Source organism: Desmodus rotundus, chromosome 12 (assembly GCF_022682495.2).
Source record: "Desmodus rotundus isolate HL8 chromosome 12, HLdesRot8A.1, whole genome shotgun sequence".
Taxonomy (NCBI): domain Eukaryota; kingdom Metazoa; phylum Chordata; class Mammalia; order Chiroptera; family Phyllostomidae; genus Desmodus; species Desmodus rotundus.
The window spans coordinates 50,959,223-50,972,512 of NC_071398.1; the positions used below are offsets into that span (position 1 = coordinate 50,959,223).

Genomic DNA, 13,290 nt, shown 5'->3' on the forward strand with positions numbered 1-13,290 from the left:
TTTATTCACCTGGCTGCTTTCTGTCTTTTAACTGGTATAGATTAAGATATTTTAAATTTAAAGTGATTATTAATATGTTAGGGATTAAGTGTAACATTTTATGATTTCACTTTTTTGGTGTTGTGTATTGTTCCTCTGTTGTTTTCTGATTGTTGTTTTTTTGTGTTTTTTTCTTGTTATTTTTGTCTTCCTGTGGGTTTCTTAAACATATTTTAGAACTCCATTTGATATAGCCATAATGTTTTTTGAGTTGGTGTCTTGTTTTTAGTGATTACTCTAGGTACTGTATTGTACAGTATAACACTACAATCTAATTTTATCATCAACGTAGCCCTTTGATATGTAGAAACCTTAATTCCATTAGGTTCCTTTACATTCCCTATTCTTACCTTCAATAATATAATTGTTCTAAGTATTCCCTCTCTGTACACTGAGCGCCATAGTGGATATTGTTATAATCTTGTCTTAACTGTCAAATGCTTTTTATAAAACTCACTATTAATTTTACTAAAATAGATCAAATCATGCTAATTTATCTGCTAATTGCTTTTCTCATTTCACAGTACATGTTGGACATCCCTATGGGTTGAGTGCAGTAAACCAAATTTTAACCTCACACAAGGACATACTCATTGACATTTTTAGAGAGGCAGGGAAGGAGGGAGGCAGAGGGAGAGAAACATCGATGTTAGAAACATTGATTGGTTATCTGTCATGCACAAGCCCACAACCTGGGTGTGTTCTCTGACTGGGAATCAAACCCCCAACCTCCCAGTTTATGGGACGACGCTCCAGTCAACTGAGCCACACTGGTCAGGACTCAGAGTCACTCTTTAATGGCTGTATAATATGTGTGGAAAATACAGAGAGTGTCTGGGTGGGAGGTAGGGAGGTTAGGGAAGGGATAAGACGGGCATCTGTCTTTAGGTGATTTTGAGGTACCTGAAGAACATCTCAGTGAATCTCACTATCTTCTGTTCAAGCCACATGTCACAGCCATTTTTCTTTCATCATCCTGCCTCCAGCCACTGTCTCATTTTGTTCATGTTACCTTTTCATTTTCCAATATGTGTGTTTTTGAATGGCCACACACAGCAGTGCGTTTTTATTCTCATGTTGGATCCCTCCCAGAGTGCTGACAAATAACTGTGTGTATAGTCAGCACAGAACATGACACGTTGACCTCCAAGAGTCTACATGGGCTTTTATGGACAGATCTAATTAAGATTTTATTTATTTGTATAAGATTTTAGGAAGATTATAAGTCACAATGAATGATTGTGTCAGAGGTCCTCAAGCCAGTATTTAATTTAGTGATGACAAAGTACAGAGGGAATTGGTGAGAAAGGACCTTGCCTCATCCTAATACTGATACACAGACCTATGTGTATGTGTGTGTTGTATACATACCACTTAGGACCATATATATGTACTATATAAACATGTATATACCTAATACAGGGTGGGGCAAAAGGTTTACAGTTGTATGGGAAATAATAGAATAAACTTTCACGTACAATTGTAAACCTTCTTTTGCCCCACTTTATATGTAGTGCAGTTTTTTACATGTGCGTAGATAGCATCCTCATCACTGGTAGCTGTCGTCTTCAGCATTACTGCTTACTACTGCCGCTTTCTCGTTCATCCCATGTCCCTGCTCTCAGGTACAAGTCCTCATACACTTGAAGTGCTCCCTTCTCCCTCTGTCTCCTTGAATCCTGACTTGCCTCATCTGTCATCTTGGCTGCCTGCAAGCCTATTTCTCATCTGCATGTTCCCTTGTCCCTCACCCTTACTGACTTGTCCTCACACTGGCCTGTGTGTCAGACATCATCGCCACTGTGACCTTCCCTATATCTCAGCTTCTTCAACTGCCACTTAGGTCTTTCCTCCCTCCCTGCCTTTAAGGAGCTCTTGGGACTGTCATCCCCTTTGTGTGGTATTTCCACTTTACCATTTCCTTGTACTCTCCCTCTCCACTTCCCAAACCTCCCTCCCTGGTGAACCTCCTCTCTGCAATGCCACCTTCCACTCTGGCAAGCACAACAGTGACTCCTAAGTTTATACATTTTAAGCCCTTGTTCTCATGCTCAAGACTGAACCTGATCCCGTCGACCACTTCATTGAAATACACACTTCTACCTTGGTTCTGTGACATCACTCTCTTCAATCCTCTGCCTTCTTATGTTTACCCTTCCTTGATGACTCATCCACCTCTAGCCACCCATTCAATTTTGAAATTTCTAAAGACTTTCCCAGCCCTTTAATCTCACTATGTGGTCCCTCCTCAAGCCCCATCTGCATTCTTAGCTTCAGTTATCTTTACTTTGAACAAATGGAAATTTATTTCTTCAGTCTTGACTTCTCAGAGCTCTAGACCTGAATTGGATTGTCTTACTGTTCCCACTTGGGTATTTCATAGGCACCTCAGTCTCCACGTGACTTGGATTCATAAAATAGCTCTCCTCCCTGGTTCTGATCCACTCGGTCTCCCCTCAGCACTACATGATGTGTTTACTTACTGAGGATCCCTGACTCGGCATGGTTCCCTCCATTTCTCAACCCTCAGGTACCTCTTTTCTGGGCCCCTCTCGAAGCCACCATTTCCTTTTTAAATGTTTAAAAAATTGATTTTAGAAGGAGAGAAACATCGATTTGTTGTTGCACTTAACTTATGCATTCATTGGTTGCTTCTTGTATGTGCCCTGACTGAGGATTGAACCTGCAACAATGTCATATCTGGATGATACTGTAACAAATTGAGCTGCCCTGCCAGGGCCACAGACTTGTTTAAATTGAGGCATGCAATACTTAGAAGACTGACTATGGCCCTGGCTGGTGGGACTCAGTGGATTGAGTGCCAGCCTGTGAACCAAAGGTTCGCTGGTTCCATTCCCAGTCAGGGCACATCCCTGGGTTGTAGGCCAGGCCCCCGGTAGGGAGTGCTCGAGAGGCAACCACACACTGATGTTTACAGGATGAACTCATCCTGTAAAGCTATTACATCTGCATCCATATTTTTGTACTAATTTGATTACTCATTGTGTTCTTTGATTAACTGGTATTTGTACTTTGTGATAAACCACCTCCTCTCCCACTGCATTGGTTTAAGTCATTACCCTCTCCATCCGGAAGGAGTGAGAACTTCCTAACAGATCTTCCTCCTCTCTTGCCTGTCCTATACTCTAATTTTCTAATTTCTGTGGACCCAGACCAACTCTTTAGTATACAATCAAATTACCTATACTGTTCAGCTCAGAACCGCACAATGGCTACCTATTTCACACTAATAACTATATATTTTTTTATTTTCTGTAATCTTGTCTTGGCACTTGGGACCTTATCTACTGGGGAGATACTGCCCCTCCCAGAGCTAGCCAGTTCTTACACACATCCAACAACCTACACTGAGCCTCACCCTTCTTATGCAAACTAACCACCTCCCTCTAGCTCTTGAACTCAAGGAGTCATATTTTCAGTGCCCTAAAAAGCTCCAGGGCCAGGTATCGGGCAAGCAACACCTCCTATGCTCCGAAGTTCTACAATACTTTTCAAACCAGCCAATCCTAAGGTGTTTACCTGCCCTGCCCTCTCCTGCAGAAAACACAACAAAGGGGCTGGGCCATGTTTTCTCCTTGGGGCTTCTGCCCCCTGAACCACCCTGGTGCTTCCCCCACCTGGCCCTGGGTGGCAAGCCCTGACTCCTGCTCCACAGAGATCTGTGAGCATAAACTTCCAAGACTGCATGTCTTACCTGGTTAAGCAAATACCAGGTACACTTAGAAACATTGCAGGTTTCAACCTCTTTACAATAGACAAGGTTCTACAAAAATTGTCTCCATTTATCTAATTGTCTCCACTTATCTTGTACCACTCTGACCCCTACAGATACAGCTCTAGCCACACTAGCCTGTGTACTGGCATTGCTTTTCCTCAAACACCCCAAAACTCTCCCAACTCAGAAATGTCATTCTCAAAGACCTAGGAGCAATCTCAGAAATGAAATCCCGTGAAAGGGAAGGAGCCTAACTTCGGTGGGCACCCTGCTCCAAGTTGCAAAACTACATTGTGTTCTAAAGAATGAGAAGTTTGTTTTATAGAAAACCAACATAAGGGCAGGTAGTCCTCCAATTACTAGGTAAATTTTGGGTGAACTCTGTGTAACAAATGTTGCTACCACATTTCCTTACTTCAGGACTAATTATTTTGAAAACATGTAGCAGGCTTTGTCTGCTTTGCTCCATGAAAGGCTGAGATTCTGTCTTCAGTGTTAGTGAATATCTGATGCACATCACATTCTGGTTTAATGTTTATCCAATAATAAACTCTTTCACTTCTCTACTAATTTTGTGGCGAGTTTTTCTGGGTTGGATTTTTTTTTAATTATTATTTCTCCACCCTGGCCAGGTAGCTTAGTTTGTTAGAACATCATCCCAATACGTGAAGGTTGCAGGTTTGATCCCCGTTCAGGGCACATACAATAAACAGGCAATGAATGCATAAATAAGTGGAACAATAAATGGACGTTTCTCTTTTCCCCTCTCTAAAATCAATAAGTAATAGAATTTAAAAATACATCCATGGTTAAAAAGTAAGTAAATTCTATTTCCCCAACAATTTATCTGTTGCCTCTCTAAAGGAATTCAAATTCAAATGTTGAAACTTCTGTAATATGCCAAAATAAAATAAATAGGTGTGCGGGTGGGCTTGGCGAGTTCGTGAGCACAGGATATGGGGGGACAGAAGCCCAAACTTTGGGAAGCCCTCACTATATGTGTGATTGATGGGGCCCTGGGAACCGTTTGAACTTGACATGGCCTTCAAGCATTTGGGAGCGCTTTTTGGAGCTTTCCAAATGAATAAGGTACCCCAGCAAAACCAGCAACTTCCTGGGGTTGCTTTATATTGACTCACATAGTCCTTTCACTTAGTTCTTGAATTATGTCCACTCATTCATACATTTACATACACATGTACTCTGGAGCCTGTGCCATGTGGCTTATTGTTTTGTGTTTTCCTTAGCGGAACATCGATTTGTTGTTTTAGTTATAAGGGAGAGAGAGAGAGAAAGAAACATCAATGAGTGGTTTCCTCTCACGCGCCCCCTACTGGGCACTGGGGACCTGGCTGGCAACCCAGGCATCTGCCCTGACTGGGAATCGAACCTGCGACCTTTTGGTTTACAGGCCAGCACTCAATCCACTGAGCCACACCAGGCAGGTCTGTGTTGCCCCACTTATAGATGCAGACATTTGGCTGATTTTTATATTGTCCCTGACCCAGGATCCAACCCGCAACCTTGGAGTACAGGGAGGGACGACGCTCTAACCAACTGAGCCACCCGCCAGGACTCAGGGCCGTTTCCTGCACCTTTTCTGGCGTTTCCTCCGCTAGTTCGTTTTCCGCTTTCAGCGCTTCCGGCAGCCACCCCAGGTCCCGCCTCCTTCCAGTTTCCGTACTGCTGTCTCATTGGCTCAGCGTCCTCAAGTACTGGCCTTAGAAATTTCAACCAATGGAAACCGGTCAAGAACTGCCGTCTCAGCCAATGGTGAGAACTGTAGAAGGCCCCTTGTTCAGCTTCGCCCGGCCAGTTCCTGAACCGCTTGTGAGGCGCTGAAGGACCTACTGGCAGCGTCCCGACGACGCGTACCGGGACTGGAAGAGTCTCGACCCGTGTTCTGTGTTCCCTCCTGTGGCCCCTTTCTGGGATCAGCCGGACCTGCACAGCCCGCTCCACAGGGCTCAGGAGAGCATCATCTCGCCACAACTTCTCATGAGTGCCCCACAGCCTGGGGTGGAGTTGGGCAATGCTCAGCCCGCAGGTGACAGGGAGAAGAACCAGGACCAGAAAAAGAGGGTTGAGAGGAACTGCCCGCGGTCGGTTTGGGGGGTGGGGGCGCGCAAAAAAGAAAGCGTTGATAGCTCTCTTTTTCAGCAGCTGCAGAGGGTCCAACGTTGCCCAGCGTGCCCGCCGCGTGAGTGCCTTTGGCTTTGTATCTGCAAGAGGAAGGGAAGTGGGACGGAGGCATGAAAAATGAGTGTGCCTCTGAAGTGTTGACTCGTGGGACTGAGAGCTGCTGCCCACACCCCTGGCAGGGCCCTGGAGAAGCGAAGGGGGCTGAGGGAGGGTGCATGGAAGAAGATGGCGAGCCCTTGAGGTCCACTGAACTCCCAAACTGAGGCTCTTTGTTTCCTCTCCTGTCAGCCGGAGCCTCACCATTGATGATTTTGACATCGGGCGTCCTCTGGGCAAGGGAAAATTTGGGAATGTGTACCTGGCTCGGCTCAAGGAAAGCCATTTCATTGTGGCTCTGAAAGTCCTCTTCAAGTCCCAGCTCGAGAAGGAGGGAATGGAACACCAGCTGCGCAGAGAAATCGAAATTCAGGCACATCTACAGTAAGGACTGTTTCGGCATGATAGTTCCGCCCTGCTTCTTACCCTTGTTCTTCTGTGTCATCTTTTTTATTTTTTTAATTGATTTTTTTTTGAGAGAGAGAAACAATGATTTGTTGTTACGCTTATTTGTGCATTCATTGGTTGCTTCTTTTTCTTTTTCTCTTTTAAATCCTCAACCAAGGATATGTTCATTGATTTTAGAGAGAGAAAGTGAGAGAAACACCAATCTACAGGCTTCCTTATGTGGCCCAACCAGGGACTGAACTGGCAACCTTTTGGTATAGATGACGCTCTATCTAACCAACTGAGCCATCCCGCCAGGACACTTTTTTTTTTTAATCTGTTTTAATTGATTGATTGGAGAGAGAGAAACATCGATTTGTTGTTCCACTTATTTATGCATTAATTGATTGATTCTTGTATGTGCCCTGACCAAACTCGCAATCTTGGCGTATCTGGAGGACTCTCCAACCAACTGAGCTACCCAGTCAGGGCATTCTGTGTCCCCTTTTATCTCTGACATCTGAACCCAGCTTTTCCCCCAAAACTACCCCCAAATAGGCCCTTGCTTTCACCTGGCATATTTTTTATTAGCAATTCATTACAATTACACCATATAGGCTCCGTGTATCACACACCTAATGCCCATTCCCTGTTCTCCCCTCATGCTCTCCCAGATCAGTCTGTTACTGTTCGGGTCCCAGTACATTTTGCTTATTGTGTGACCAGTCACTTGTGATAGCATCATGAGTTTGGCCTCAGGGAGGAGTCTGACCCTTCTGGCATCTCTCCTCCAGACACCCCAATATCCTACGCCTATACAACTACTTCCATGATGCACGTCGTGTGTACCTGATTCTGGAATACGCTCCAAGGGGTGAGCTCTACAAGGAGCTTCAAAAGAGCCACACTTTAGATGAGCGCCGTACAGCCACGGTGAGGTGGGGGTCATGGGGGCTTTGGGGTCCATGAATTTACTGTGGGCTGGTGAGTGGGAGGGTCACTGCTTGTGGCTGTCATGAATGTCCAGATTTTGCTTTTTTATTTACTGCAGAATTCTATAAATTTTGTATAATGACATGTAGCCTACAGTTTCACATTTAGATACCCAAATTATCCCAAATATGAACAAGTTGTGTGTATAAGTTTGGGTTTTTTGGTTGTAAGCAACAGAATCTAACTCACTACCTTATGCGGTGAAACATTGGTAGGCTGGCTATAAGGGAGTTTGCTGATTAGTGAGTGGAACCTGGCTTAGAAGTAGGAAACGATATTTTTTTTTAGATTTTATTTATTTATTTTTTAGAGGGGAGGGGAGGAGAAAGAGAGGGAGAGAAACATCAATGTGTGGTTGCCTCAGGCATGTGCCCTGACTGAATCAAACCAGCAACCCTTTGGTTCACAGCCCACGCTCAATCCGCTGAGCTACACCAGCCAGGGCCAGACTCTTTTTCTTTCTTTTTTAAAAAATATTTTAAAAATATTTTGTTTATTTATTTTTAGAGGGGAAGGGATGGAGAAAGAGAGGGAGAGAAACATTGATTGGTTGCCTCTCGCACTCTCGCAACCCGGGACCTGACCCACAATCCAGGCATGCGTCCTGACCAGGAATCAAACCTGCAACCTTTTGGTTTGCAGGCCAACGCCCAATCCACTCAGCCACACCTGTCAGGGCCAGACCTCTTTTTCTTTGCTCACACAGATAATGGAGGAGTTGGCAGATGCCCTGACCTACTGCCATGAGAATAAGGTGATTCACAGGGATATTAAGCCAGAGAACCTGTTGCTGGGGTTCAGGGGTGAAGTGAAGATCGCAGACTTTGGGTGGTCTGTGCACACCCCCTCACTGAGGTAAGTCAAGGTGGTGGTGTGCTGGGACCTGGGTACTAGTTAGGAATGCCCTGACTGGTGTGGCTCATTTGTTTGGGCCTCATCCTGCAAAACAAAAGGTTGCCAGTTCAGTTCCTGGTAATGGCACGTGCCTGGGTTGCAGGTTCAGTCCTTGGTCAGGGTGTGTACAAGAAACAACCAATCGATGTTTCTCTTGCATTAATGTTTCTGTCCCACTCTTTCTCCCTCTTTCTAAAAATAAGTAACTTTTTAAAAGGAATGATCCAGTTTAATACATTTTGCATGTAAGACCCAGATACAAACCTGGGTTTGTATTTGAATGCAGGCGTGCACCGCATAACAATGTTTTCTTTGCTCACTGATGGACTGCACATACAATGGAGGTCCCATGAGATTATGACGGAGCTAAAAACTCCTATTGCCTAATGACATAGCTGACATACTCACATGTTCATGGTGATGCTGATGTAAACAAGCCTGCTGCATTTCCAGTTGTATAAAAGTATAGTACATACAATTATATGTCATATGTGATGATTGATAATGATAGTAAATGACTGTGTTACTGGGTTGTATAATTATTATACTATACTGCTACAATTCTGGAAGGATCACAACATCTATAACTGCAACAAGAACCTTGCTTGGGCTTGGGATGATGTCACCAAGGAGTGATTGAGCAGCATCTGGAAGCAGACACTCAAGAGGTTTGTCCAGGACTTCAAAGGATTTGCCAGGATGAGGAAGTTGCAAAAATCAGTAGGGCTGTGGTTGAGATGGCAAACAACTTTAACCTGGGTGTGGATGAGGACCACATTGAGGAGCTCCTGGACGTGGTTTCTGAGGAACTGACTAATGAGGAGTTGTTGGAACACAAGTTGAGGAACACATAGAAGAAACACCTGAAGAAAAAGCAAGAGAAAAGGAAACTGCAGTAGAAGAAGAACCCTCAAGAAAATTTATAGAGAAGTGTTGAGCAGAAGCTTTTGTACACTTCAATAAGCTCCTTAAAAAGTTTGAAAACATGGACCCCAATAGAACATTCATGATGCATTATTCGCTTAAAAGCAAATCTATGATGGAAAAAAAGGAAAAAAAAATCCAAGTAAACCACAGTGCATATAGTTCTGAAAAGAGTGACCTTAACAAGAACCTCGGGCAGGTCCTTTAGGGAGTATTTCAGAAGAGGGCATTGTTACCATAAAGAGGTGACAGTTCCATTTGTGTTACTGCAGCTGAAGACCTTGTGGTGTGACAAGATGTGGAGGTGGAAGACAGTCACAGTGCTGATCCTGACCCTGTCTAGGCCTAGGCTAATGTGTGTGTTTGTCTCTTAGTTGTTTTGTTTTGTTTTTTAAGATTTTATTTATTTTACATTTAGAGAGGGGAAGGGAAGGAGAAAGAGGGTGAGAAACATCAATGTGTGGTTACCTCTTGCACACCTCTTACTGGGGACCTGGCCCGAAATCCCGGCATGTGCCCTGACTGCCAGTCAACTCGCGACCCTTTGCTTCGTAGGCCACGCTCAATCCACTGAGCTACACCAGCCAGGGCTTGTCTCTTAATTTTTAACAAAAATGTAAAGGCAGGGGGGAATTTTAAATACAAAAAAAGTATAGAATGAAGATATAAAGGAAGAAAATATTTTTGTACAGCTGTACGATGTGTTTGTGTTTTAAGCCAAATTATTACAAGAAAGTCAAAAAGTTTTAAAAAATAAAGTAAAGCCCTGGCCAGTGTGGCTCAGCTGGTTGGAGTGTTGTCCCGTAGACCAGATGGTTGTGAGTTCCATTCCTGGCCAGGGCACATACCCAGGCTGTGGGTTTGATCCCCATTTGAGGCACATATGAGAAGGCAACCAATCGTTTTTTTCTCACACTGATGTCTCTCTCTTTCTCCCCTCAGTTCACCCTCTCCCTCTCCCTCCTCTCTGAAAGCAATGAAAAAATGTAAGGGGGGCAATTTTTTTTAAGTTTATAAAGTAAAAATTTACAGTAACCTAAGATTGATTAGTTATTGAAGAAAAACATTTAAAAAATAAATTTAGTGTAGCCTAAGTGTACAGTATTTTAACGTAGACTACAATATAATTTTACTTTTTCTTCAAAGTCACAGAGGTGACATCCATATGATAATAATAAAGCCTACTCTACATTTTCAAGTTCTCAATCCAAACATACAGATTAAGGCAGGTCATTCATGGAAGGACCAGGTTCCTCATTAAAAAGACAAAGTACATTTGATTGGGAGCTGGACATTGCCCTACTCACACATCAGCAGAATTATGTGAGATAAAAGGCAATTCTTTTCCTTTTCCTTTTTAAAATATCAGGGGAACAATAGAAGATTGGCTGACTGGTGAGTGGTCCGCTAAGCATAAAGTATTTATGAAATCAATGTTAGTGTACAGTAGTGTCCTAGGCTTTCACATTCCCTCACTAGTGACTCACTGACTCACCCAGAGCAACTTACAGTCCTGCAAACTCCATTCATGGTAAGTCTCCTACAGAGTGCACCGCTTTATCTTTAATACTGTATTTTTACTGTACCTTTTCTATGTTTAGATGCACAAATACCATTATGTTATAATTGCCTACAGATTTCAGTATATTAAGATGCTGTGCAGGCTTGTAGCCTAGGAGCAATAGGCTATATCATGCTGCCCAGGTATGCAGTAGGCTAGGCTATCTAGGCATGTGTAAGTGCCTCCGTGATGTTCCCACGATGATGTGGTCACCTAATGGTGCATTTCTCAGGTACGTCTCTCCCTGTCGTTAAGTGGCACATAGCTCTACTGCCTTTTCAAATGTGTATATTATGTATTTGGAGACAAAGAATGTGGTTTAATTGTATCTTTTTTTTTTAATCTCTGTTAACATATAACTGTACCACTAAGTTTCCATGTAAATAAATAACCATTGATGCATAATTTCAGGAAGCTTACTGGATAAATAAACCATAATTCACTTTTGATCTCTCTTAATGCACTAGCAGTTTGTTCCAAGTCTTTATTTTTTTCTTTTGTTTTTATTTTTTTATTTAATTTTTTTCCATCACCACCATTTATCCCTCTCCACCTCCATCCAACCACCTCCCCGCCAACAATCACCATGCTGTCATCTCTGTTCATAAGTTCTTCCTCTTTTTTTTTCCCTTTTTGCTAAATTCCTCCACCCCCCCCAGCTGTCAGCCCCATATCTTTCTCTTTTTCTTTTCTTTTTCTTTCTTCCTTTCCTTTCCTTCCTTCCTTTTTTTTAAAGATTTTATTATGAGTAATTCCAAAATATGGAATCAGCGGGCCCAGTACTTGCCTTCTCTGAACCTTAGTCCATATTAAAACTTGTTTCCAAACTCCCATGCGGGGGAGGGGACTTCCTAGGGTCTCCCATCTCACTGGGAGCCAAGGAAGGAAGGTTTCCTTGTTCTGGGCCTTTGGGCAGCGCTCTCTTCCTTGCCTTCTCCTAGGAGAAAGACAGTGTGCGGAACTCTGGACTACTTGCCCCCAGAAATGATCGAGCAGAAAACATACAATGAGAAGGTGGATCTGTGGTGCATTGGGGTGCTCTGCTATGAGTTGCTGGTGGGAAATCCACCTTTTGAGAGCACCTCCTATTCTGAGACCTACAGACGCATCCTCAAGGTGAGATGGCCTCATTGTGATCATTCATAGGGAAGCCAGTCAGTGGTGGCTGTTGGGTGTGCACAGTCTGGGACACACACCAAGCTCGTCTCTTTAGATCCAGTGCATTGCAGGAACTCAGAACAGATAGAACATGGACCAAAAAAATTAACCATACTTGTTTCTTTTCTGGCCTCATCAGGTTGACTTCAGGATTCCTCCATCAATACCTTTGGGAGCCCAGGACTTGATCAACAAGCTTCTCAGATACCAGCCTTCGGAGCGCCTGCCATTGGCCCAGGTCCTGCAGCACCCCTGGGTGCGGGCCCACTCTCGGAGGGTGATGCCTCCATCTGCTCAGATGGCTTCCTGAGCCCTGTCCACCCCTATTCCTGTGTGTTTGTTCAAGGAGTTCTCCTGACCCCACTATCTCCTCAGCCTTCAGTTTCTTCTTTTTTAAAATACAAGATGTTAATAAAAGGTTAATCATTTTGTACCAGGTCTTTATGGTTGCATAAGTAAGGGGGTCAAAATGATGCCCCACCTGAGCCCCAGAGATGGTGAATTAACCACTCTCCTTGAAAATTAGTGACTGTTGCCCTGGTTGGTGTGGCTCAGTGGATTGAGTGCCTTCCTATAAACCAAAGGGTCGCCAGTTTGATCCCCAGTCAGGGCACATGTCTGGGTTGCGGGCCAGGTCCCCAGTGGGGGGCATGCAAGAAGCAACCACACATTGATATTTCCCATTCTCCCTCCCTTCCTCTCTAAAAATAAATACAAATCTTTTTAATAAAAAAGTTAGTGACTGCTTTCTACAGATAAACACTCTAGTGGTGTATAACTTACCACTTATAACTGATTCCTAGACTCAACTAACCCCCACATTTTCAGGACTAGTCAACACAGGTTCACTCTCTTCATACTGACATGCAGCGTGATACCATCTTCACAATAAAATGTCTCGCTGCACACCAGCACCACCCAGTTCTCAAATGAATTTACTAGCACCTCCAGGGTGTATTGTTTTCTAATTATTTCAGAATAAATTATCCCTAATGATAAATGTAACATCCTCTCTTCTGAAACCACACCCTCCACTTCCAGCAATTTAGAGTGTTTTTCCAAATTTTCCATATTCCTCTGTAACAGTTTCATGTAGCAGTTCTCTTTATCCACAATAAGGTGATCTCACCAGAGTAAACATCTAGACTCCTCAGCTGGGAGATCAAATCTGCATTCTGTTCGTTGCAGAGATCATTGTAATCGCTGTGTCTCCTGACCAAACACACTGCTTATGGAGTTTGCCTTGGTAATGTTACTCCCAGCACCGCGTTGTATGCATTCTCTGCCATGTGAAATGTCCAGCAGGTGCAGGATACAGCCCTGTGATGAGCAGACCCTTCATTAAACACAAACAATTCAG

At 43.6% G+C, this 13,290-nt stretch overlaps 1 protein-coding gene across 3 annotated transcripts; it reads left to right on the forward strand.

Annotated features, from left to right (window-relative positions):
* Positions 1-5,590: 5,590 nt before the first annotated feature.
* Positions 5,591-12,366, forward strand: AURKC (aurora kinase C). Of its 3 annotated transcripts, none has more exons than XM_045203844.2 (7): positions 5,591-5,822; positions 5,936-5,975; positions 6,206-6,397; positions 7,195-7,333; positions 8,100-8,248; positions 11,714-11,888; positions 12,070-12,366. In XM_045203844.2, exons 1-7 carry the CDS (start codon positions 5,774-5,776, stop codon positions 12,238-12,240), a joined length of 915 nt encoding a protein of 304 aa, XP_045059779.1. In that variant the 5' UTR covers positions 5,591-5,773; the 3' UTR covers positions 12,241-12,366. The 3 variants fall into 3 exon arrangements, with proteins under 3 accessions (XP_045059779.1, XP_045059780.1, XP_053771994.1); XM_045203845.2 differs by having other exon boundaries at positions 5,939-5,975; XM_053916019.1 differs by lacking the exon at positions 5,936-5,975 and having other exon boundaries at positions 5,591-5,856; positions 6,191-6,397.
* The last annotated feature ends 924 nt before the right edge of the window (positions 12,367-13,290 follow it).